The sequence below is a fragment of the Papilio machaon genome, chromosome 5, assembly GCF_912999745.1.
Source record: "Papilio machaon chromosome 5, ilPapMach1.1, whole genome shotgun sequence".
NCBI lineage: Eukaryota > Metazoa > Arthropoda > Insecta > Lepidoptera > Papilionidae > Papilio > Papilio machaon.
The window spans coordinates 3,965,421-3,993,396 of record NC_059990.1 but is presented as its reverse complement, the minus strand read 5'-3'; the positions used below and the strand labels follow the sequence as shown (position 1 = coordinate 3,993,396).

Below are 27,976 nucleotides of genomic sequence, written 5' to 3'. Positions count from 1 at the left end.
GTAGTGTCCTACGACCCTCCGGAGATAGAGGGGCACTCCATGGAATCGGAGTGCCTCCTCTATCACCGCGAAGGGGAGGGAGCCGAAGGCGTTGGCAATATCCAGAGATATCGCCATAGCCCCCTGCCCCCTCTGGGCCGCGTCCTCCGTGAACCTCTTCAGGGCGGTCAGGGCGTCTAAGGTCGATCGCCCCGACCGGAACCCGGATTGGTTCTCGGAGATTTGCGGCCCGATCCTCTCCAGATGCTGGATGATGCGGGAAGCCACCACTCTTTCAAGCAGCTTCCCGACCTCATCCAGCATCACGAGTGGCCGGTACCTGGAAGGAGAGTGTGCGGGTCGACCCTCCTTCCTTATGAGCACCAGCCGTCCTTCCTTCCACACCCCAGGGAAGCGCCCCGCTGCCAGGCAATCACTGAACAGGCAGCGGAGGCGGGCTCCGAGGTGTTTGAGGGCGATGGGGAGCACCTTGCCGGGCACCCCATCCGGTCCCGGAGCCTTCCGGCCCCTGAGCCGGCCAACCGCCCTATCCATTTCCTCCTCTGTTACCAGAGGAGCGTCAAGGGCGGTGACCTCCTCCTCCGCATCTGGCGGTGCAATGCGCGGTGGTTCGAATGGGGGGCTGTCAGGGAACAGCCCCTCAACCACCGCGCTGAGGACGGTCGGCTCCATATCCTCCGTGGGGGGCGCCCTCTTCAGTTTAGCTCGTACCATACGGTACGGGCGCCCCCATGGGTCCGCGTCAAGGGTCGCCAAGAACTCCGCATAAGCGGCGTCCTTGGCGGCCCCGATGGCGGCGGTGAGCGCCTTCTTGGCTGCCTGCATTTTATCCTGAAGGCGCTTCAGTTCGCCATTCACTCGATGCCGACGTCTTCGGCAACGGGTGAAGGCGAGCCGGGCGGCGTTACTGGCAGCGCGCAAAACCGCAAGGTCCTGCGTCCACCAGTATACGCCTTCCCTGGGTCTTATTTCTCATGATCATGCTCATGATCTTATTTCTTTCGCAATCTTTAGGTCATCAGCAAAGATATAACATTTCGACTCGTGGATGCATTCTAGGACATCAATTATATAAATATTAAATAAAATTGGTGAGGGACACTGAGGGACACCTGATGTAGATCTATAAGGCTGTGATGCATAACCTGTCTACAACATATGATAAAAGCCACGACAGTACTGACCCTCCAAAACCAAAGTTAGCCAGTTTTTCCAAAAGTAGCGAGTGATTAACTTTATCGAAGGCTTTGGAGAAGTCTGTATATACTGTGTCTACTTGGACACGAGAGTCAATTGATTCTGAAAGAAAGGTTACAAAGTTGGATAAATTAGTGGCAGTAGATCTACATTTAGTGAAACCATGTTGTGCATCAGAAATTAATCGCTTAACATGACAAACAAAAATTGGACGCAACATGGCTTCCAACATTTTCGGCAAAACTGAAATCAGTGAAATTGGTCGATAATTCGTTATATCGCTACGGTCGCCTTTTTTGTAAATTGGCTCAATTCTGGCTTCTTTCCAGATGTTCGGATAGGTTCCCGATTTTAAAGACTCATTATATATGATACTAACAGGTAGCGAAAGGGGTTCTGCACACCTTACCAAAAATATAGGAGGCAAATTATCAGGGCCAGTACCTTTGGATAAGTCAAGTCTTTTTAGTAGTTGTCTATGCTCGTAGTTTGTTTCTGTCTCACATTCTCTTCCATTAATAAAAAGTTTGTTGTTTCTTATAACACCGTGATCGCCATTCTGTCTAGCTTTTCGTAGTTTCTGCCGGAGCTCGTTTCCGAGTTTTAGTGCCTTACTATCCATGAAAGGTCCTATTGCTAGTCCTGAGTTCTGGAAGTTTCTTGCGTTTTCCATAAGGAATTTTGTCTATACGTTTCACTTCTTCTATATATGGCCCTATGTTAATATTCATAATGTCATGGAACACTCTGGACACATTATCTATAAGATTGTATTCGGATTCTTGACGATTTTCAATGAGGCCATATAGAACAATTTTTTTTGTATTTTTTAAGTGAGTTAGTTGTTGTTCAATGTTTTCAATTTTTTTATCAATAATAGTTATGTTTTCTTTTATTTTTGTTTGTTCAGCTGTTAGGCTAGTTGTTGTAAGTTCCATCTGATTCTGGAGTTTTACTATTGTTTTGCTTAGTTGTTGTTGGATTGAACTTTTAACATCTTCTATCAAGGAGGCTTTAAATATTTCCAATTTTGAATCCAGTAATTTACTGATATTATCTAGTGTAATATGTTGACTTTTAGTATGTTTTGGGCTGGTTGACATAACATCAATGCTATAAATAGTTTGGTTCATAGTGTTCCCAACAATATCATCAATTGACTGATCATTTAAGTAGCTTGCATCCGTGGGTCGGTTTTGTTTTCTTCTTAGAGTAATATTCATAGTAGACTCGCCCTCGTTATTGTGGACGCCACAGGTTCAAGTGTAAGACGAGCCCCTCGTGTATCTGCGATCCGGCACGGGGCGAATCCGTGCTGCATGCCATAGTAGAGTGTCCGGAGTTTGGTAGCAAGAGAATAGATTTCGAAACTTTTTTTTATAATAAAATCTACAGATAGGTATACCACTGGTCACTGGTCAAAAGTACTTGTAGTCTTCAAATTTTCCATTTCTTATTGTAAATGTTAAATAAAACTCGTAATACCATTCACACTACATAATATTTATAACACAAAACACTAAATTGCACGCTTTGATTTGCAAAAATGACATCAGCGATCAAATTTGACTAACTGGCAATTATTATAAAATGGGGGTTGGTGGAAGGCTCTTACAGGAACGTCCTAAGACGGACAAAGAGTCACATATGTAATGGTGGTTAGTGCGAGTCTCTTATAGGATCGCCCTCAGGATGACAAAGAGTTACTTATATAATGATCATCTCTGAATTAGAAAAGATTTGTCGCGGCAAGCGCAGTTGGTACACATATTCTTAAATACGAGTATCTCGAAAAGTGACTTATATTGATCATACTGTCTTTAATACTCTTAACATTATTTTTAATACATTTATTTGCTTTTAACAATTATTAAAATGTTACCGAGACCGAAAATTTGTAGGGCTTTCAATTACATTTCAACTGATCACGGTCAAGATGAAAGTGAAGTGTGAACAAAGCAATATAAAATTACAATATACTACAATTGTAAGTTAATTAGTCTTACATAAATAATTTCTGTACTGTCCTTTTTACCAAATAATACAATTTGTAATGGAGCAATGAAAAACTTACACTGGTCTAGTACGCGAGATGTCTAGTAGAGTTGTTTGTATGTACTAATATTATATGTCTTAAATATGTTAAAAATATTTTCATCAAGAATAAAACAATATCACTTGCGGCAGTTCCTTTGTAGTTGCATGTCCGTTCAAAGTCGCATATCGAAGAATTAAGCTAAAGTAAATTTCAAGAATACCCGACGTGCTATAATTCGATTTAGAATCCCTCACGTTTCTAATTGATACATGCTTAGACCACATATATCGACAAAACAAAATCATACAGAGATTTTCTGTCGGCTTTCATTTCACCATAATGTTTTTGTTCCGAACTCTCTCCAATGTGATTATCGATATCCGGGAAGACCAATTCGGGAACGTTTTTACTAACAATGGACGAAAAAGGATAATTGTTTTCGATGATACGAATACGAGTATAACGACTGAGAATTAAAAGGTGTGTGTCTTAAAGAATGTTAAAAATAAATATTAAAGGTAAAATCCAATTTGAGGAGTCAGTTATTAATTATTATGAAACACAAGAGGGAAATCAAATAATAATGCTGTGAATCAAGTTATTTTGACTGTGATTGCCCACAGATCATACTCGATTTAACCATTTTATTTAAATAAGGTACTTTGACGTCCACTATTAACTGTTTATATTAATTAAAATATTTTGAAGCTAACAAAGCAGTAAGTGGTTATACTGCGCTGGGATCTAGTGTCACTTTCGATAAGTATAATTTTAGGGTAATGTCAGCTCAAGAATTATTTATATTTCGAGTCCCAGAATCTGGCTATGAATTAGAATTTTTAGCTTTAGGTGTTGCCTTGCAACTAGTTTGATTGTACCAATACATTGCAGCCAAGTTTTAGTACCTATCAAAGAATTATAAATTTTAAAATGTAGTCATATTCTGTCCTTTACCAATTCCATTCCATTTATTTACAGTAGAAGTACACTACTGAGTGTTGTTTAAATCTTGCGTGTGATTGGTTGTGAGTTTTTCTGCTTAATCTTTTGCCCTTATCTACTTGATACATGTCTGTTAAGTATATTGTAATATGACTTGAGGTGTTGTTATAAAAAAAAGGTAACATCATTGTTAGAAAGAATACTTCTTCAGTTTTTGAGCATAAATAAAGTAATCAAGATATACTGATTTGATGATGATTTGATTTTACATAAAGATAAATTAAAGACAAAAATAAGATAATTTGTTTATTTTCGTAGGTACGTTTGTAAAATCTTTACTATATTGTACAATAAAATATGTTCATTTAGATAATAAATAATACAGTGCTCTAGCAATAATTATCTATGTACAATATTAACTATTACATTATTTAATTGGTGCTATCGTTTTGTAAATTACATTAATAATATTGAACGTTGAATACATATTTAAATATCAATCAGTATTATTTTTTATTATTTTAAATTAATTTATATTCCTGGCTAACACGGTAAAGTGTGTAGGAACTATTGAGTTGTACCAACCGTGATTACACCATTTTGATACTTTGGTAATTAATACCTTGCAATCTATTACATCTTCAACCATTTTACTAATTGAATACCACTACCAAAACATATATTCAAACATAATGCAATATGCATTTCAAATTAACTAAGCACATTTTATAACTTAAATCATTAACATAATAACAACATAGCGTCTATACAATACCAAGTTTATAAATAAAGCGACATCGTTTGTGCATTGCTTTTACAACTAAACATTAGTCTCCATTACAACAATCAACAACTTAATTCTCTACATTATTTACATAAATTTACAAGCAAACAGGAGTGTTAACACCTTACGATGAAATTTATATAAAATATAATATTCGATATCAATGGTTTTAGTATATTGAACATGTGAACAAATAAATTATGTAGTCTTGGAACATCAACGGTCGTGCTTGGTGAGTTGTAGCGGCAGGTCGCTAGAAGTCAACGGTCGCTGCCTGCACGGGCTCGGCGATCTGGACCTCGTCTTGTTCCTCTGTCTGTCGCCCTCATCATCGCTCTCGTCATGAACGTTTATCTCCTCGTCGGAATCTGAATGAGATTCGTAACCTCGAGCTAGTTGTATGGACTGAGCGGCCAGAAGCGCCGCAGCCGCCGAATGCGGGACGAGCGCCTTGAACGCACTATTCTCTAGTGCGGGGTGAGGCTTAAACGCACCGCCGTCGAAGGGTGTTTGCGTGAGCGCTTTCAGTGCATTGCTCTCCAGCTGCGCCTGGTGGGACAGTGCCTTCAGTGCGTTCGTGTCTTGATGCGACAGAGCTTTGAACGCGCTATTCTCGCCACCCATCTGAGGAGTATGGTAGGGGCCGCGGGTAGGGGACAAGGAACGGGAGCGGGAGCGGGAGGGGGAGTGGGGCAGGCGGTGCGAGGGCGAGCCGCCACCGCGCTTGAGGAGGTTCATGCGCTGGTGGCGTCTCCACTTGGCTCGTCTGTTGGAAAACCAAACCTGTCAGTAACGGTAAACAAGCGTGATTAGTATTCTGTTCTCGCCGTGTTAACAAATTCATGTATGTAAATGGAAATGAAACGATAGCGCAGTCATTCGATTAAGTCGAGACCAGTTGACTTTTTTATTTCACCTTGTATTAATTGACTTTGAATTCACAGATATTTTATAATGTCTCGTTATGTTTTGAGTGTAATTAAGAATAAATATTTACCTGTACTCTGGCTTCCGAAAGTGAGGTCTTTGATGCCAAGCGTTCCCTAGTTGAGACGCAAGGATAGTGAGACTTTTCGAATTCCTTCTCGAGCTCTTCTAGTTGATCAGGACTGAATGTAGTTCGGTTCCGGCGAAATTTCGGTTGTTCGCCGTCCAGAGATCCAGAATCATCTCCATCGACATCTGCACAAATAATAAAGTTAACTGAAATAATTGAAAGAAACTCAAACCTACAAGTATAAAAGTTAAAATTGGCATAGTTTTTTTAGTAATTCAAACGTCGTACTCACCGACAAGACCACGTCCCGAAGACGACAAAAATCCCTGCTGAACTGCGTCAGGGTGTTGCATCCCGACGGTCGGCGGAGGTACTCCCGGCGGAAGGGGAAGTCCTCCGGGTGGCCACACACCCCCACCACCTCCCCAAGGGAATCCTCCATAAGGAGGAGGAGCAGCGTACAGCCCGTAGCCAGCCGCTCTCGCGAACTCCGCAGCCGCTCGTTCCGCCGCCCTGTTTCTCAAGATCCTGTTGATTGATGATACACTTGGTGCGGTGGCGTTGGTGCATACACCTGCAAAATAAGAAATACATGAGAACTGATAAATGTAAAACGTAAGCATCGTGTTATCCAGAAAAAAGTACATAAATTGTGTTAAAATCAGCATTATACTTCACACTAATACTTTGTCAGGTAAAGTAAAATCTTCTGACTCTACAAAGGCAAGTTATTTCGTCCATTTAATCCAAATTGCTTTTGTAATGTATACGGACAAAACATTAAAAGAAAAATAATGTGTTTTGAATTTTAATGATAAAGAACTAATATTTAATAGTCATACCCACAGTTGATGTATTAATCGATGTGGCATTAGCGTGTTGAAAATGATGATTTTACTCTTTGACCCGTCATTGGTTATAGATAAATTAGTATTATTTATAACTAATCATCAAAACAAGCCGCTCGCTGTTTCCGTTAACATAATTCAATGGCAAAACAAAATAATTACACATTAAAATCCAGTCCCATATAATTTTCAGCTTTAGACAGATCCATAATAGTTAAATAATTATTTACCTCTGTTGTTAGTTTTTAATATTAAATTTATTTACATTTTAGTCGTGATCTTGAAAGCTAAGGCTGTATGTACATGATCTGTTACGAGTACATAAACGGTACAGTGGCATAATTATGGTAGTCAGTGATATTTCTTAAGCAAAGTAAGAATAATTGCAGTTTGCGCGCAAAATGAGTGACCAGCAGCGCGTTAAAACCGATGCGTCATTCATTGGTCGCGTTTTAAAATCGTTCACTATTATGTAGTTTAAGGCCAGTTTACACTGGTCGATTTCGTTTTTTTAAATCATAATACGATTTAGTATCGGTCGTAAAGAAATGTCTAATGATCCCTCGCATTCATTTCCAGCACCTATCTAATTTTATCGAATAAGATTTAATATTTTGTATATAGGAGCATATATTTATTGATGGGGCGATATTAATACTAATATTAACTAGAAATTAAGACTACCCGACGAAGAGTACGCTTATGTACAGTACAACGAGGTAAATAGAATTCAAGGGTTGAATAGAAACAAAACTTGATATTCTGTAATTAAAAAGTACAAAAAGAAATTAGAAATAAGGTGTACAATGATCGGAGTAAGTGAAAATCTTTTCCAAATTCTTCTAGTTATAGTTTACCTAATCAAATTATGGTATCATGTTTATTTGTACTTTGTCGTAACATAGCTACGTACGTCGTCAGCCTAATGCGTGCAGCGCTTGCGTGCCGGCGCAGCCTTGCCAGAGCCATCTCATGTTATTTTCAGGAAACACTCGGAATAAGTGCCATAATTTAATCATAGCCTGTCCGTTTGTAATTGTCGTAGAATTCGTTGTTGGGGTACTGATCAGGTTGCATGGGCATACAGGTGCTTCAAGCATACTACTACTGCTCTTTTAAGCGATTACGGAATTGGATTCCGTGTAAACGTATTCTTCTAAATAACATGTAAGTATTGTTATTGAAGAATATTAATTATTTAATATGAAAAACTTATTTTTTCCTACCGGAATTTCGGTACAGCCTATTTTAGATTTCCAACATTCAACCAAAAAGATTTAATAAAGCAATTTTCATACATTTCCTTTAGTAACGCAATTAATAACTGACGTACTTTGACAAGGAAAACCGGAAAATCAATTATGAAAATTAGCAATATACGAGTTAAATATTCCCTTCTTATTGCGGAGTTTAATCATGTTGCAGTGTTTATCGACACAAATTGACATTATTATTGTTAAGTGCTTTGACGTCCTTTCATTTTGCAATGTTCAAAGCAATTTGCCAGTATTTACTTAAATTAGGTCTATTTCAAGTTGCGGTCATTTCTACAAGAACTAATTATATCTAGGGACAACAATTTATAATTGCTTAATATACGACTTTGTTTATGACAAAGATGTCAGATCACCCTCCTTAAGGTAATTTTCCACCGATGATTCATAATATAACATTTTTACGACGGTAATTTATTATCTGTCCTAAAGAGTTGTTGTTCATAAGAAAACTAAATCTTTCACCAGATATTACCATCAAATCCTTGATTCGAAATTGCCATTAATTATGCCCATTTTCATAGAAAAACTTCCTACCACATATGTCTTATACAAAACATACAAAACATTTTTGGTATACTAAAATAAATCAATTATTTCAATCAATTGTGTAACAGTCTCAAATTATGCTGGCCCTAAAACAGTAATTAAGCTATAAATTTTAGAAAAAAAATTAAATGATCACTGTACTTAATGAAGCTCTATTGTTTCGTCGATCGAACATCGTACACAAGAACATCGAATAAATAAACGAGGACCGGATCTGTTATAATTTACTCAAAACACAAAGCCTTATATGGCATAATGGTAATGATCAGTTGCGTCGGATATCTCATTGTTAACACGTCGAAAGCACAAAAAGATCCATACAATTTGTTTGCTTCGTAATCGGCGCGTTATGTTAGCCGCGCCCGCTCCCATAGAGCCTTCTGTTCCCATCGGAGAATTAAAGCGCCAAAGAAATACATCAATGGATGACCGGTCGTAATTTACCAATCGATATCCACCATCATAATGAGTATAGCTCTTTTAAAAAGAAGAAAAACCGTTGAAAATTCTGTAACGTTTTCTAAGAGCCGGCCGTTTTAATCTGGTTCCTTGTTTGTTGCGCTCAAACAAAAAACTTCAATGAACTTTAAGTGAACAGTTAAATTGGGTTTTTGTTAAGCAAGGAGAATATGCTTTGCGGCTTTTTATGGTTATCATTCGATTCACTGAAATAGTGCGGGGATAAGTCAATGATTAAGTAACGCGGATATTCATAGTTTAGCTTAAGTACACTATCGTCATTATTCTTCTTATATGAATGTAAGTTTTATATGTATCACATTTGAGAAAATATCATATGTAAAAATATATCATTTTCACACCCGCAACCGTTTTCCATCACGCACAGTTAAGGTCCAGTTCTCACTTCGTACACGTTAATCGGCTGCGAATACCTTTGTTATTGAATAAAATACAATTCATTGAAAACCTCCTAATAGGACGGCAACTTATTTAATAATTCAAAAAATATTTAAATTAAAAATTCATGATTAAAAAACATCTCCTACTCGTTAATTATTGATCAGAAAAACGTACATAGCCGATGGTTAATCCTTTCTTAAGACGACTAACTCTCTCCTGCGACTACTTGTTCTTCCAGACTGTTTTCTACACCAATGCCGAATTTCACCGAGATCCGTTAAGCCGTTTTGAAGATTTCTTCTAACAAACATCCATCCATCATCCAAACATTCGCATTTATTATATTAGTAAGATTATTCTCGTACTTGTATAATTATTTGAACAATGGAGAGCCAGTAGAAGTATTTATTTAGAAAAGATCATCATCCTTCAACAAGTTGCAGGTGGGAATGTGATATCTATAATTGTTCTTTTAATGATTTGGGATCGACCCGCTCGGATCGATCCCTAAATGCCTAGTCACGGTCATGCAATTTGTCTAAAGTCGTTCAATCATGATTAGTCACAATAGGGTCTGCTTCTATTACAAGGTTTAGACACTTCAAATAAAAACACCTCGTTACGTTGGAACGTAACTGTTCTTGGAATTATTGCATACAGATGATTTAAATATTTTAATTGCTTTAAATAGTTATTTAAATGAAACCGGATTGATTTATATTTTATACTACAATAAAATAAAATACGTATAAGAAAATATTTATTATAGATTAGCTAGCGCATTATTCGACTAATCGTTGGTTTCTAAGACTAAAATCCCCGTTTAAAATATATTGTTATCTCTGTTTTGTCAAAGATACGAGTAATTAGAGGGATGGTGATATGTTTTATATAGAGATTTTGGACTCTGGGGCCAACGATAACTCATGTAAGATGTTATAAAACTAATAAATTTGACTCTTAGAAATTATAATCAACTTCATGTTTTCGTGATGAAAATATTCAAAATACATTTAAGCATAATGTCAACAGATAGGATATAAAAATCCTATCTCCCAGATAGGGTTTTTTACATATCATACTATGGCACACATAAAAGATGTTAATAAAATTAGTATGAAATGGACAAAGACAGTTGTAATGTTTCACCTAAAATAGAATAAAAAAGTAGTCAACAATTAAAACAAAAAAAAAAGTCTCCTCACCGTCGTTTGCTTTTTAATTTGTCTTCCATGTTAGGGAAATGTTGCTCCCATGAAATCGTAATAAAAAGCATATTCGTTAAAAAAATGTAGGTATATGTTTCTGTGGCGATGTGTTGTATGTCGGTACCTGCCTAAAAGCGTGGCATGTTCCGAGATAAGACAGTCGGGCGCCGTCTGCTTTGGAGTGTTTAATCGGGTTAATTTATCGATAATTGACGGAAACCTTTTTGTTTGTATTGCTGGAAAGTAACAGTAATTGTCACGCCTTTGAAGATTTACGTCCGCTTCTAAATTGAGACATTAACAATCGGATCTCGTGCCTAATGGTTCGAAATGAATTTATTTATTATACACCGGTCGGCCGGCTCCTACGAAAAATTTGATTAGGCTCATTATAGTGTAAATGGATATTGAACTTGAACGTAAAATCTTCATTCCGATTTCAACCGCATTAAAGATGATGTCACTAATAGACTACTAATAATTATTACCTAACATTTATTAATATAACGTTTAAGAAGTGCTGTAATTATTTTGGATAATATCAATAAAATAGAAGGTTTACAGTTGAAAAAGCGGCGTGAGTGGTGAAAGATTACTAGTGATCCGTTAATAACCGAGGTACATAGATTAGACAGGGAGCCACTCAGCAGCGCTATGAAAGTGACAAATCGTACAACTTTTCTTCAAATGTTGAAACAGTTCGATACTGAAATCCCTCATCTAGTGTGCGAGAGGAACCAGTTAACGAGTAAGTGGCGTCACGTCGTCTAAATGAATTATTGTAGGCTTTATGAGGAACATAAAACGATGAGATCGGAGGCAATCAAGCGGCACCCGCGGCGTGGACCGAGTAAAAAGGTGTTCGCGCCGGCGGGGGGCCGCGGGCCGCAACCGTTGCGCTAAACGCCTACACTACGCACATGCCTCACTCCCCTTTTCAATTAGCAATGAATAGGCAAAGTAACAGACGTGGTCCTCTGCAATAAATTAACTTAGAAGCCACACCTTGTTTCATTTCTTCATTCTACTCTACTATGAGTTGATCGTCATTAAATCTTGTCGAATACTAATTAAAGTTATTCACGTGAAATGACATCGTAAGACCGACTTCATTCCAAATTTAATGTCAAAACTTTATGACCTCGTAGCCATTTAAAAGGCGACAAGATCGTTCCGAAATCAAGAGCGTGACCCTTAAAACGACGGACAACATTGTAAGTGTGATCCTTCTCTGGGAACCAATTTAATGCTGTAACAAATCAATAAATGTATCGGTTTATTGGAAGCTGTGTGGAGATCGATTTGATTTATTTCTGTCGAACAATATAACCTAACGTAGCGATGCCTTGTTAGTAAATGTCAAAAAACCTTTGAGAGCTTCTAACTATTTAGGAACGGTTTGTATCCCTCATTGATTGTGGCAACAAGATTTTTACTTCAAAAAAAATTGCCCCAGGATAGTTTTTGAAGCAAAAAAGTGATACAAAAGATATTAGTCCAAATACTTAACACGCCCCTTGTAAAACTACACGTCATCGGTTTCGCTAATCAATCGGCGCCAGTAAATAAATGCGGGCGGCAGAAAGCGGGCAGCGGGCACCACGTCGCTACAATTTGTGGCTTAAGAATGCAATTAATCAAAACGTGGTCAGTAGCTAGAGCGGGCCGTAACGCCTCGTAAACCGATATCGATTTAGTCGATAAGTTGCGCAAGCTATTGTATAAAACCGCCGAGTCATCGCTAACAAAGGCGGTAGTGGGCACCTTATTAAAATTTAGACGGTTTCGATGAGCCGCTCTGTTTTGATAACTGCGCTCCTGAAGACTATCGACAATTAACACGTAGGTACCTACCGCCGCTCCGCTCCATTCTCTACACGGTTTATTGACAGATGAAGATATAGGATCTATAGTGTGCTATTAAATTCTTTTGCGCTCAATATAAAGTACGTTTCACGTACGTATCTTTTACATACAATTATAATAATAATTAATTATAATTAACAATGCAACATTTTGAATCTATTTAAACTCTACATAAGATATTGATCTGATGAGATATACAGGGTGTCCGGTAATGAATGGATAACCTTGAAATGTCTTATAGTACAACTTATGGCCGTTCTGAAAAAAATACGAAACATAATATATCACAAGTAGTACCTTTGATATTTTTTTTTTAAAGAAAAGTCGATTTTTTTCTATCTTATTTTACTGTCTTGAACACTATGACCAAAAATGAATGATTTCTATTGATTTTTTGTTGTTTTATTATTATACACTAACTGTGCTAATAGATAAAAAGTAAACAGTATGAATAGCTTTTGCAGTTTTTATTTAAAAAAAATCGTAAATTAATTTATTTCTGAAAAACATGCATAAAATATTATTTAAGCGAAGTTCAAACCTCTTGGGTATGAAAAAAATGTATGAATGTATGGGTGGCCAATAATTTTAAAATAATGTCGGTTTCATGTAGATTTTATAATGGTATAATTCATAAATGTATGTTCCATAAATTGTGACTTATTGCCATTAATGTAGAAAAGGAGAAAATTTGACTAAGTAACAAAATTTGTAATATGGGAACATTTTTTAAATTGAATTGTCACTGATCATTAGGAATTAATGAAAAACAACATTTAAAATTAAAATATTTATTTTATTTTTCATTAGTTAACAAAAAATGTTCAAATTGTTTGCCTCCCACTCTTATGCATGCCCTAAATCTTTGAATAAATGATCTTCTGAGCAGTGTTGTATACCATCGCTCGCTCGCATATTTTTTTTGCGGCTGCTCGGACACGACTGCGCAGTTCGTCCAAAGACTGCACAGGCTACAGTATACTTCCTCTTTCAGAAAGCCCCAATAAGAAAAAACCAATGGATTTAGATCCGGTGAACGTGGGAGCCACAAAATTTACATTTAGCTCTTTTCTCTCCCGCTTACTCAATTCAGACCCGTCTTTGTCTAATATAACACAAAAGACAACAGGTAGTAAATATGAACAAACAGTTTTAACAAACACAATTAACAGTGGTAGATCCCGCAACAACAATATTTGTTGGGTGCACTAATTGGCCGGGTCGACCGGTGCAATACCACGACCACACAGAAGACAGGCGTAAAGTGGAAGCAATTCCGCGTTACGTTTGATGAGTGTGGTACCGGAGGCCTAATTTTAGTCCTCTTTCCTTTCCCACCCTTTTTTATTAGGAAAGGATGGGAAGGGAAAGTGGATTTGACGGAGGAGGGGACGCATAGGGAAGAGAAATGTCCTCTTTCTGTGCGACCTCTTCTCCGTTGATTAAAGGTACGCAACGCATCTGCATTTGCGGATGTCTATGGGCAACGGTCGCCTCGCTATTGTGGCGAATCCAGGTGGCCGTTTGCTCGTTTGCCACCTTATGATATAAAAAATGAAGGTCACACGACCCATTTCACGCTAGTAAAGTAACCATTTTTACATTAAAATTGGTTATTTTATTACATTGAAATAAGTTAATTTCTAATGCTTAATTTGGTTTCAATTTCTTTAAAAATAGCTGTTTTCATGTATGATCAACTTCTGATGTGTTTTCATTAATTCCTAATGATCAGTGACAATTCAATTTAAAAAATGTTCCCATATTACAAATTTTGTTACTTAGTCAAATTTTCTCCTTTTCTACATTAATGGCAATAAGTCACTATTTATGGAAGATACATTTATGAATTATACCATTATAAAATCTACATGCAACCGACATTATTTTAAAATTATTGGCCACCCATACATTCATACATTTTTTTCATACCCAAGAGGTTTGAACTTCGCTTAAATAATATTTTATGCATGTTTTTCAGAAATAAATTAATTTGCGATTTTTTTTAAATAAAAACTACAAAAGCTATTCATACTGTTTACTTTTTATCTATTAGCACAGTTAGTGTATAATAATAAAACAACAAAAAATCAATAGAAATCATTCATTTTTGGTCATAGTGTTCAAGACAGTAAAATAAGATAGAAAAAAATCGACTTTTCTTTAAAAAAAAATATCAAAGGTACTACTTGTGATATATTATGTTTCGTATTTTTTTCAGAACGGCCATAAGTTGTACTATAAGACATTTCAAGGTTATCCATTCATTACCGGACACCCTGTATATATAATTGAAAAGAATAAAAGCCTCTTTTTTTTCAGGTTCATACTTCCATAACATTTATTAAAGAACAAAAACAAAAATATAAAAAAACGGTAGGTATGTATTGATGTCATAACTCCGTTAATTTAATTTATTTGGCGAGATCGAAATTCAGCTTACTTTAACAACATCAATAAACAGTTCCGCAGAATTGAATAAGCCATAATAAAAAGACTGAATTGAAAGTGTACCGCCGGCGTTCAGTTATGAAATTTAATCAATTTGGCTAGTTTCATAAGAGAGCTGAGAACGAGGCACGCGTCTCAATAAAAAACTCTGGGCATTGTGAGTGCGATCATTTGTTACAAATTTGATTAAATTACTATTACTTATATATTTTTATATGAACCATAGATCTAATATATTACCAGACATTGCAAATAATAAAAGTTTGTTGACAACACAAACTTAATAAGTTACTTTTTATTTATTGAATTAGCAAGGCTTACTTAAATTAGTTAACGTTTTAAAAAATATCTTGAAATTAAGAATTAATTCATACGTAACATCTATGAATGTACGCCAAAAGGTAATTTATTTTTAAATTGATTTTGAGATTTTGTAAGTTTAGAATAGTAAATTAAACGAATTTTTGTAGTTTTTAACATCTGATTCTCTTTTAACTTACAATAAAATGACGAGGCGCTTCTGTCAGCAGGAGGGCCGGTCCAGTTAACACACAGCAAGCTCGTCTACATATACTAGAATATAACTACGTACAACTCAGTATGTTAAGAATGTATACCTTGTTTAGAATAAAGATTTAATAAAACAATCTTATCAACATTGGTAAATATTTGTAGTATTATTTTCGATACCACCAAAATTAATATTTAGCAATGTCAAAGATAAAATATGAATTAAATGTAATTTATGTAATTGTTGACAACATTAACGTATTTTTCTATTTGCACGTTTATACTCGAAGGAAAACATAAATATACATTTAAGTACATATATTTTCTGTACATTTACGACAAATATGTGAGCATTTAAACAAAACAAGTGACATGAGATCGCGTGCAATTTTCGCATACAACGGAGGCATGAGCGCGCACCGCGATCGCGCAATTATTTTAAATACATTTCAACAAATGACGGTAATGACAGGCAACTTTTGAACAAAAAAACATAAACCAGTCGCATAACAATAATATTTCTTCGAGCGAAGCTCATACAAGCTGGTCACAATTACAATCTGGCAAGTTACAACGATACTTATATGTAGTGCAAATTTTTGTTACCTTTATTCTTAATTGAAGCGCGAATATGCCAAAGGGCCTTTCGAAAACGATTGTTCGCAAATCCATTTTCAAATTTGTAAAATTTAAAAGAAATATCGTTCACGTCCTCTATCGCCCATGATGATTGATGAAACTGTCAATGTGGTGTTTTGACTGTTCAAATTTCTAGGGTACAAGGTCAGTTTTACAATTTTAATATAAAACATAAGCGAAGTTTTACATATTTTATAAAAAAATAAAAAAATGACACGACGCGAAAAAAAGTATTTCCCCTTTTTCGGAGCCCAGACTCTTTGTACCTAGTTTCTATTTAAAATCTCCGGAGTAACTTTTGTACCGGGATATATTCAGTAATTTGGGAATAACACCTCACGCGGATATAGTATGAAAATCATTTAATTTCAATACAAGTTCAACTTTTCGTACACCCTGTATAGGAAGAGTGTGAACAATAATAATAGTAGGAATCAATAAACAAATGATAACGAGAAAAATAAAATGACATAACGTGGGTGACTTCAATATAAAATTAGATTTTTGATTCGATGTTTACGCGGTGCTGCACTCAGAAGTTACGTTGCCACCTGTGGATTTAATGAGCATGGACCAATTTAACAACTCTGTTTAGCGCAGTGATCCCATCGCGAACGTTATCGTCCTCTAATCCGGTCCGCGGTGATATCGTAAACCAGAAACGGTCTCGTAAGCAAAACCTGTTCCACCAGCCATCGCACGCACCCTGCCTCTGCCTCAGTGCTAGAGAAAACGCAATCGCACAACGTTGCACTTTATAAAGGCGTTCATTATACAGCTATGCCAATGTAGTTTCAACCTAATGTTACATATATTTATTGTTCAAATTGCTCAATATTTTACTAAGCAGCTGAGTCGTTTCTTGTGTATAAATGTGATGTTTATTGTCACGCATGGGCACAAGAGGTGTCATTGGTGCAATTATGGCAATTGGCTCATTGGCGTCCAAGCTAAAGCCGCCCATCATGCTCTTCGACTCCACTGTGCAGCAGTAAAACTGCACGACCCAACGTACATTAGCATACCAAGATTTTATATACGTGCGCTTTTCACTTTGTGCTAATAGCAAAGCATGAATACAGGTGGTTATAATAGTTTCTGAATTAATAATTAAGGGAATATTGATGATTTATTTATATGTGTAAACTGTTAGCATTCCGCCATAAAGTGACAATACTATAAGGATATCAGTTTTGTAATAAAACTTCGTTAACTTAGTCGTAATTCAATTTTGAGCTTAATTGAACGATTACTTATGCAATCCTCAAACAAAGTTACGAACTAGGACACCATTGTATGTATATATTAGAATTAGTAAACAGGATTAGTCCTTAAAACCTATTTTGTGAAAGATCTAACCTTAAAACAATTTTTAATGCTCATTAGTGAACACCCACAAGTATTTCCTGTGCGTCGCTGATATTTGTATGGAACGTAATAACTGTCGCGCTGCCCTAGCCTAGGATGACTGATGCTTAATCTCGTATAAAATTAGTTCCCCCAACATTCTTAAGCCTGATAACACCTTCAGTTTCAACTGTTCAGTTAAAACTGAAAATGTATAGCAAGTTTTAACATTAATATTTCAGCACTAAAAACCAACAACACATGCACCACCATGCATCAACAGTTTCTATTTTTCAAATAGACCTAATTTTTAACCGACTTCAAAAAGGAGGTGTTTTTTCTTCAGATCACAGAATCTTCTATCAACTTTTTTATTGTGTATATTATATAATTTATGTATCGTAACCACAGAGTAGGCTTATATGGCGTGTACATAACAACAACAAAGTTCTTTCGTTGCTCATAGTAGCATTAAAACCAATAGAGCTTCTCGTATTACAAGATATCCGCTGTCGGTAAGCCGGCGGCCATTTACGAAACTATTAGACCATATTCGGGGTTGCACTTCACTGGCTTTACCTGCTGACCTCCCTAAAAACTATTTGACACTATATATGTAAAGTTCATTAAACCAATACCCAAATCCTATTACTTGAGTACGTAAGTGTTATTCGAAACGTGAGCACACCTGAACGTTACTTTCTTGTACACAGGAGTTTTTTTTTGTTTCTGTAGTACTAGTGGTCACCTATCCGCGTTTCATCCGATGAATTTGGTGCCGGAGGCCTTATTTTATGTCCTTTTTCCTTTCCCACCCTTTTCTTATAAGGAAAGGTTGGGAATTTGACAGGCTTGCTTGTTTGCCACCTTATTATATAAAAAAAGCAAATAACAGATTCTGTTTCACATCTTGTAACACAAGATAATATAATCATTCAATAAATTGTCTACAGCCTTTATGAAGAAACTACTTAGACATCTTGGTCACCTTACTGTATTCTTTCTTTCTAGCACGTCTAATATAATAAAACGACACAACGCTTCAAAGAGATCATTGTCCGAGTTTGCCGCTTTATTGATTTCATTTATGCGACTTAAATATTTAGCTAGTTTTTGCACGAGCGCAAAAACTTAATAGCGGTACGCTTTTCAATTTAAGTTGAGTTCGCGAATTTTTCTTCTTTTTAAATTAAATTTCTTTTGAAAAAAAAGGATAAACAATTGTCGCGCATTTTATTGAACTATTAAGAATTCAGAACAGTTAATTAGAACTTGCGAAAGCATAGTTTTTATATTTGTTGCACATCCTACAAATTTTGATATCCTCAAAAAGCGGATGCTTGAAATTCTTTATCGGTATACCTAAAAAGTAAGCGAATTTTTAGTCATAAAAATATTAATTTTGGTATACTTATCTAAATAAAAACAAATTAAACTTTAATTTCTGGCATCAGGATAGGATATTAGGATTTATTTCTCACTAACTGACACCCGCGACTACGTCTGCACGGAATTTAAAAGAAACTTATTAAATGGCCTAGAGTTCTTGCGGACTCCGGACCCTTGAGCCGTTCTGGAGATACCTTCAAACAAACATCCATCCACCTAAATATTCGCTTTTATAATATTAGTAAGATAACGGGACTATGTAGGTTTCATAGACAAGCATTGGCTAGTTATTAAAACTACTTACTTGTTAGTATTTGGTTATGCACTTTTTTATGTTCCTCTAAAGTTTTTTTTTAAGGACGCAGGCTTACTTTTAATCTTTCAATTCTTTTTGAATTTTATCATGAACAAATATAGGTATATCATCATTGTATTACTTATATAATTTTCATGTAATGATCGATTCAAACTTTATAAAACAAGTATACATTATTTTGGAAGCACGAGATCAACGGCGGCTAACGGTTAGGTCGTGATCGCTCCTGGCGTTCTTCGAGTAACGCTTTGCAGGGGAATATTTTGCATCAGCCATAAACAAATTCTTGTCATTATTCTTAAAGGTTTGTTGTTTACGCAAATTTGCTTTAAGGTATACTAAAGCTCGATTTGATTGATTTGTGATCTCTAAGATTGAATGATAATATATTTACACATAGGAATATATACAATTTTATAAAATTAAGTTATTTGTACGTCCTTTTAATGTTAATATATTTTTACCTTTGCTAATGTAATACGTTGCAAAATTTTCAGTAACTGACTTAAGATAAAGATCTTATTTCCTACACGTAGACATCGATATGTATTATTGATATATATACATTTTAATTATGTATTTATTAAATATTTTAGGACTGCAAAATAGCCGGTGTAAAAATAGTTTCAGTTTTAATAATAAATTAAAAATTTAAATTTAATAAAACAACAACAACAATGGCATAGTTTAGTCAACACGAATTCGTGTAACGAATTATTCCAAGTTAGATTCGCATTTAATTATTTGGTCAATTTTATGAATTATGTTCTAATTAGTTAAAAGTTAATATTTCTTACCTTCTGAAATAAGTCGTTCTCTAATTTCCCAAGCGAAGATCGTTGGATTTTCCCGTTTGTATTGTTCTATCTTCGACACAACTGCGGGTGTGGCGACTTTTGGCTTGCTGCCGCCTATGAGTCCCGGCGGTCGGAGGGTACCTGAAAATTGTAATAAGCTTAGCATGAAGGATATCTATATTTAAATAAATTGGTCGCCGTAGAATCAATAATGAATTAGTACAAAACTATTTTCAAATGAGCTAATTTCACGCTCGGATTAAACGTGTTACATCTTTGTCAATGGCATACGTCTACCTGAGCTATTTCAAAAACAGAACTGTGTCGAAAAAGTGACACCTGCGGCATTCCTCCGCACACAGAACTAAACATTAAAATCAACTCAAGATCCACAGTAAAAATTCCACTAATTGCGACACGTTAACAATCGATGCAATTTCATTGAGCGCCAAACGTGAGTATGCGGTGAGGATCCGAAGCAATAAAATTTCAAACAACAAAAATAGTCTCGATCATCGATCGGCACTAAACGTCATTGATATAAGATTCAAACTCCTTAATTGTCTTTAGCTCTCGGTGACGACGCAACATTCAAAGGGAAGGTGGACTGACAAAGGTAAAAAAAAATTGATAATCAGAACGTCAGCGTAGAATAACAATGGAACTGAAAATTAGTATTAATTACAGAAACAATGAAAACGACTAAACGAAGTCGGAGCAGCGGGAGCAGAATTTATAATTCATTTTTATACTTCAGATTATACGGGCTTTTATTTTGTACCGCCGACTGTCAAGCAAATTGAATCATGCGACAGATTAAGAAGGGACAACGCAATTAACGATCGATGTATGTATTGTTGCTCAGTTTAAACAAAAGCTATGGATAAATCTTTTTTTGTTCAATCCTTAGCTTTGACAGCCAGTTTTTTTACTTGTACAGCGAAATTATTTCTATAATAATTAATTAGACAGAAAATCGATACATTTTTTAACATTGGTGACCCGAAAATTGTTTTTCAACGCTTAAGAGGAGTAAAACCAATTAATTCTTAATTTTAACAAAACAGTTTATTAAATTATTAAATCAAGAAAGTGAGGAGTTGAGTAAAAAGAAAAGGTTTATATAGTTCCTAATTCAGTTAGATAATGGATGAGTGCGTGGCCAAAGACAATCAGACAAAAAGGCATCGAGCGCGTTGCATTCCGGCAGGCGGGCGCGCGAACGGTTTTTACCGACCTGCGGCAACCGATGGCCTCCATACAGATCACGCTGAATAATTCAACACATTATTTATATTCTCATTTTTGTCAACGCCATTCAAGATAAATTCATAAAGGTCTTTATGTCTTGATAAAAGTAATGCTTAAGTCCGTAGATGGTGATGTGCGGTAAAAAAAACCGTATCTCACCTTCATCACGTACACCCGAGTCGGCCATTTTTAATTTTTATACCAGTCTAAATTTGAGATCATTCCTTCTGGAGGAATTTTTGTTTGTGACCTTCTACCGTGTAAAATATTTTTAAATTAAAATTATTGATTGTGGTTCCACATTTTACAGACTATATTAACATCGGAATTGCACCTCAAAGCAAATTTAAAAAAAAAAACCGTTTAATTCTTAATTAATTAAATATATAATACCTAATTTTATTTCAAATATAACTAATAATCCGTTTTGCGATTAACATTGAGTGCTTTGGACTAATAAATTTTTCAAATTGTTCGAAATGTGACTTGATTTTGTTATTAGATACTTGTAATATTCCCGATCTATTTAATGCTTTCTAGTAAATCAGAGCCCGAAGAGGTAAGATAAGTATACTACGGTACCAGCTAAGTGTGTATAATGCGTAAGTAATTATTCATGTCGCAGTGTAGAAGGCGATATTGCTTTTCTGGTTTGCAAGTCGACTTCTCGGTTTGCAGCCGGTGTTTTGCAAGAGTGATTGAAAACCGATATCGTAGTTTTGTCTGCGTTTGAGCGCCAATAAGCGGAACGCTCCCCATTTGATTGATAGGTAAATTACGGGAGGCCGGCACACTAATCATTTCGCGATAATTAAATCTGCTAGAAACGTAATCGCATGACCGGGGCCAATTACCCGTACTCGGCTACGTGGCTAGATCGTGTGAGGTACCTCTTAAATTGTTATTATTTGCGGGAAACTTTAATGCTCCTGGCGCGCTCAATCCGCCTTCGATACGGCTCTCTCAGACTGCGCCGTCATAAATTGTTTACATTGCACGATTTCTACCAAACATCCAACAAATTTATATTAGTAATCAATCTTAAATTATAAAGATTGATAAAATTATTACAAATAGTACAATAGCTGCTTAATATTCTACAACATAATAGACAATCTTCATATGATCATATTTTTACATCTCCTGCTTGAAACGGTTATTTGAAAAAAAAAAGTTATTACATACTTTTAAAATAAACCCTACTATGTAGAGTCGTTTCATTTTTTTTATAACACAACATTTACAATAATATTTGATGTTACGCTACTAGTATATGTGCGCTCAAATAAAAAAAAAATACTTCCAAAATAATGTCAAACAATTAATCATTCCGAAACTTTAAAGGCAATAAGCGTCCCAAAGAGCACAATACGTAGGTACCTTAAACGTCAGCCAATAAATTTCCATACAAAGTGGTTTATGGACGCTTAAAATCATTACACGGTGATTCCGTAAAGCAGGACAAGAACATTGTAAACGATGCAGAAAGGGCTCCAGTGCGGTTGATTAAATTTGTATTAAAAAGTGACGCTTGGTATTAACTGGCGCTAACCGAGGCCGAGAACTGCTGCGTCATCGAACTAATAGATCAGAATCTCCAGGCAAGTGGTCCTGATTTATAGAAGTTAATGCAACGCGCGTGTTAACGATGCCTGATTCAGTGATTGATGGATTTTTTTTTAATGTAGAACACGTTGCTTCTGTGGGAGGGGCTAATCAATTTTTTTTAGAATGTACCACATTAATATTTTGGTTGCATCCTGAAATATTTACATTTCCAGTTATCTTATATATTTAATCTCTGCACTCTTTTGTATCATATGTTGATGATGTTTTATCTTTCTTACCATTTACTAGTCAACTAACTACCTACTTCGTGATTGTATACTACTTTTTCGGCGTTTCCTCTTCTTGTGTATTTTTAACACGTACTGTAATCGTTTCCAAGATAGTGTTTTCACCTATTTACGCCAAAAACTTTGCAAAGACAGATGAAAACGCTAGCTTTACTGTGTCTCATATGACATAATGATGTCATTTTGTCTATTTTTTTAGACGGAGACTTCGAGGAAGGAATAAGAGTTTTATCAGCAGTGTTTGGGCCGTCGAAAAGTGTAGATAAATGTATATTGGTAATTTTGTCCTATACAGCAACCTGTCTTGAAGAAACTATTACCTGTCAAAAAATCACAGGAAATAGTAGGTACATTTGTCAAAAGGTAAAGTAAAAGGCTTAACGTAGTATTATTAGAAATAGACGATTGACGCCAATGCGACGCCCCACTAAAAATATGGCTCGAATAATGCGACTGATGTTCATTATAAATTTAAAATCCAAGCTACGATAATTGGAGCAGAAAAAGAAAAATGTTTTAAGTAGCGAGAATGTCAACCCTGGTAATTCAATTTTGATTATAGTACCAAAGACTAAATATGGCTTCATTAGTTGCCGCGACCATCCGCGTACAATCTTCTAGAGTGGGTATCATTACCTACCTACGAAATTTTGGTTGCGACGAAATAAATGACCGTCTTAATATGAAATTACTCACTTCGTGATTTCGGTTGCTTTGTTTGATTCTAAATAATTTCTTTGTAATGAAAACTTCGACATTGATCATTTTGAAAGAGTTGCTTACATCCGGTTTAAAATTTTGGAAGAGATAGGAGTTTTGGTTAGATTGGTAGACGATCATCATTGTTTTTATTTAAACACTTCTGTGACATACCAAAACTGCGGAACGTTTCGGCTAGTATTTTCGGTGTATATTAACAAATATCATGAATAACTTAACGGGTATAAAAATCAATTACACCTGTTAAAATTTAATGTTCCAGCGCTGAGTTACTCCAGTTTATTTTAATTTCATAAAATGAAACAAAAACAAAACCATAAAAAGAAAGAATAAACATCAAAATATATTTTATGTACCAAAACAACTTCGCATCGGCGCAACATCGCGCAACTTTGAGTCGTAAAATCTTTTTCATACAATATCTTAATTTTAAAGATGTAACTGGAAAATAAAATTAAATAACGTTATAATCATGAAGCGTACCCATTTCCACGCCGTCAGATCACAAAACGTTTGCGTTAGATAATGATTCTTAAGTTAAAGCTAAGTTTAAGGTATATGTTAAATACGTAAGTGGTGGGACATGACGGCCCTGGGCGCATCGCAGCCCGGCTTCCGTGGGAACGCAACACTTGACGTTACCAAATTACCCACGGCAAATATTGATTGACACCACGAATACACACTATTGCAGATTATAAAACATTTTATACGTCTTCAGAACTTCTAAACAATACATAGTTATAAGATACTTCTGGTTTGTACCTATATAAAAGTGATTCACATGAAAAACAAATGAATTCCAATGTTTTATTCTTTCTCCTATCAACGATTAAAGTTTTCTTTCAAGGAAAATATAATGACATGAGTATACAATACAAATTAAAACAATGATGCTCAAGCGTTACTTTTAATAGTAAATGACACGTTTACTTCTAGTCAACAAAGAATTATGTTTGTATTCTCACAGGAAGGAGTTAAGTTAATTGAATGTTGCGGCGACTTAATAATTTCACGAATTATACATTCAGTTATTCAAGTGAGATCGACGTTCAAAATGATTATATGTCGGTCGAGGTACGCTTCAGTGCTTTTGAAATCGTCCTTTCACGTTTCTTGAACAAATACAATGCAAGCATGTGTTCTAATTATATGCAACTTCTGAATCTAATTCCTCAAATACAGGCAAGTGTTTGCGGCGAAGGCGAACCCAACGTACGCTTTGTTTGACTGTCCTATACAGCTTTAATTGACTGGAATAATTTCTTTGGATATTTAACAAACTTCTTTGATGAACTTTTATCAATTAAATCCGTGTTATGTTAAGGAAATGCGAATATAAAAGGTGTCTGTTATATCCCAGAAAGTAATAACTTCTGCAAGGTTTCCAATAATGAATTAATTGATTGACAAAAAAGTCAAACCTTCGTAGTTCTTAAAACTGTGTACGTTGTTAGTAATAGTAGAAGTGATAAACCAATCTCGGCAGTATCGATGTTAATGTGAGAGCAATTAATGGTAATAAAATAATTAGGTTAATTAATGACCAACATTTGATTCAAGATAGTAAAGCAGCGCGGTTCGCGTGTCGAGACTATTACAGTAAATACCAGTCATACTTTGTAGAAGTGCTTCTTACTTTTCTTACAAACAGTATTTTTTGCTACAAATTACTTTCTGTATAAAAAAAGTACAAAACTATAAGTTATATAAACTTGTATGCTTCGATAGAAAAAATAAGTGCGTGTAGTTACATGGAAATAGTTGATAAAAGATGTTGATCAGTCGAGTATTTTATTGTGTTAAATGAATACGCTAAGTGAAAAGCTATTAGCTAAAATTAAATGCTGACCCCAGGTCTGATTAGCTTCATAACTTAAATCAGACTTAATAAAGTCTAGTATGCTGCAAACATCGATAGCTAAGACACTGAATTATATGCTAATAAAACGGGTTACAGTAAAAATAACCTATGGCAAAAACGTGAGGAATCTCACCGGACATCGACAGACAAATAAAGATTGCTATCAAAACGCAACTGCAATCATAACAAAGGATGCGGACAAACAAACGATTACAGACGAGGCATCATCGTTGTTCAGATAGGATTGATGCAGAGCTCGCGGCGAGTCCGCAGCCCAGTGGCTTATAATTAACACGCTGCGAGTTTTATGTATCGATTAGGATCTAAGCTTTCGTCAATAGGGTGCTCTCGCAGCGGCCACGCCGATGGCTTATCGTTGATTAATAGCGATTGAGATTTTTGCCGCGGCTCTATATAATTAGAACAGAGTTAAATGCAGCATCGAGCCACGGCGCTTTCGACAAATCACCGGATGGTCACTGAATGCTGACAATCCGAGGTATCGATTATAATTTGCTGGTAATAATCGGTTATTTTCGTCCGTGAGTATGTTCTTGGAGTCCAGGTGGATTTGTTTTATTTGTTTTTATAAATTTTGGACTACAAAAGATTGTGATATATTTTTAAAAGAAAAAAATTATATCGCAATAACACTGTTCTGATCTTATATTACAAAGATGACATGTCGGACCTATAAATTTTTATATTATTTGTACTAGTACTGAAGTACTTGATGTGAATGCAAAAAAAACTTCAATAACTTAAAATCTGAACTGCTATTACGTGATTAATTAATATTCAATCTGATAGTTGAAAATGGAAATCAACTAAAATAAGTTTGGGTTATTTTTGTACGGCATTATATTTGTGAGTGTTCATTTTATTTTATCTCCAGTATTTAAACGCCTGCTCACATTTTGGAGCCCCTTATCAATTTAAATTGACTTGACAAGCGCTCGTGTCACTCAAGCGATGACTAAAGAGTATGCTACTGGAAAGTGTATATAATCATTGGATCACATCGCTTCTTGTTAAAGTTCACTCAGACATGATTGTAGCCTACACGAAGATAACGTGCCTTTAAAATAAAGCTAATGTTTAAAACGTCTTTGGCGTGGTCGGGTATAAAAAATGGTGCCTAAAATGATTACAATATAATGCAAGCAGTAATTATTGGAAATAACTTTGCACCTTGCAACAATGAATCGATAAGTAACACATTAAAGATCATCCGTATGAATCAATATAACGCAGAACGTAGCCCGGAGTATTTTGCTGAAATGAAATATGAGTTAATTGCGGTGCAACCGATACCCAGTAGGCAGAAGGTCGTTTTATCAATTAATATATGCAGTCAAGCATTGCAAGTCCTCTAACTCATAAATTTAATTTTATTTGTAAAATGCTATGAATGTTATTTTTATTATAATTCGTTTAAATTAATTTGTATTCAGTGTTTAGTACCATTCAGCGAAGTTTTTTTTTGTCAGGATTACCTTTAAAAATTGCATTTTGCGGCGTAAAGTTAAGGGATTTTATTCCTATTTCGCAAAATTGCCGCGAGAAACTTAAAGATAAAATCCTATTGAAAGTTTTTTTTTTACAAAAGCTATGGTGGCCGGTTACGCTTATTAGTGGGTATATTTATAAGCTTATTTGTAAGCCATAGCACTAGCCACTTGTCAAATCTTACCGAGCAATTTGGTTACAGCACCTTGCTGGGACAGCACGTGGTGCGCGATGTCGTAGTGACGTAGGCCGAAGCGGGACAGCTCCAGCAGCCTCTGCTGCGACAACAGCGAGGACAGCGGGTGCGACGCCGCGCCGGGGTATAGAGGAGTGCCCGCCCCACCGCCCGCCCCTCCGCCAGCCCCGCCACCCGAAGAAGACGGCGACACCGGTACTGAAACAATTTATCTATGTATTTTGTTTGTATTGTATTTTTGTTGATAGATCATATTGGATGGACATCATCATATAGGTATGACGCTGCCAACAGAATATTTAGCTGTGAGTTTTCATCCGAATCAACTGAACTAAAACTTCTTTTCATTGCGCTCATTCTAGAACTAACTACAGAGGTAATGTAGAATTTAAAAAAATGGTCAAAAGTGCACTATTTCATGTCTAAAGATCGTGCTAAAGATCGTACCAAGTCTAGGCGCCACAAAACATCTTGTCTGTCTCGTCACTTAATTACGCAAAATGCAACTTGATCCTGTTTTCTTATCGAGGATGGATGTTCATATCTATGAACCACAAGCATCACATG

At 35.8% G+C, this 27,976-nt stretch overlaps 1 protein-coding gene across 1 annotated transcript in view; it reads right to left on the bottom strand.

The window, feature by feature from the left end:
• Nucleotides 1–4,653: 4,653 nt before the first annotated feature.
• LOC106708731 (paired box protein Pax-6) overlaps nucleotides 4,654–27,976 on the bottom strand; it is a 37,904-nt gene continuing 14,581 nt past the window's right edge. Inside the window, exons 2-6 of the mRNA XM_014500278.2 lie at nucleotides 27,398–27,607; nucleotides 20,014–20,154; nucleotides 6,251–6,532; nucleotides 5,959–6,143; nucleotides 4,654–5,744 (exon numbers count right to left, since the gene is read on the bottom strand). Of these exons, the coding sequence (XP_014355764.1) occupies nucleotides 5,178–5,744; nucleotides 5,959–6,143; nucleotides 6,251–6,532; nucleotides 20,014–20,154; nucleotides 27,398–27,607 (1,385 nt within the window). The 3' untranslated portion in view covers nucleotides 4,654–5,177. The remainder of the gene's footprint in view (nucleotides 5,745–5,958; nucleotides 6,144–6,250; nucleotides 6,533–20,013; nucleotides 20,155–27,397; nucleotides 27,608–27,976) is intronic.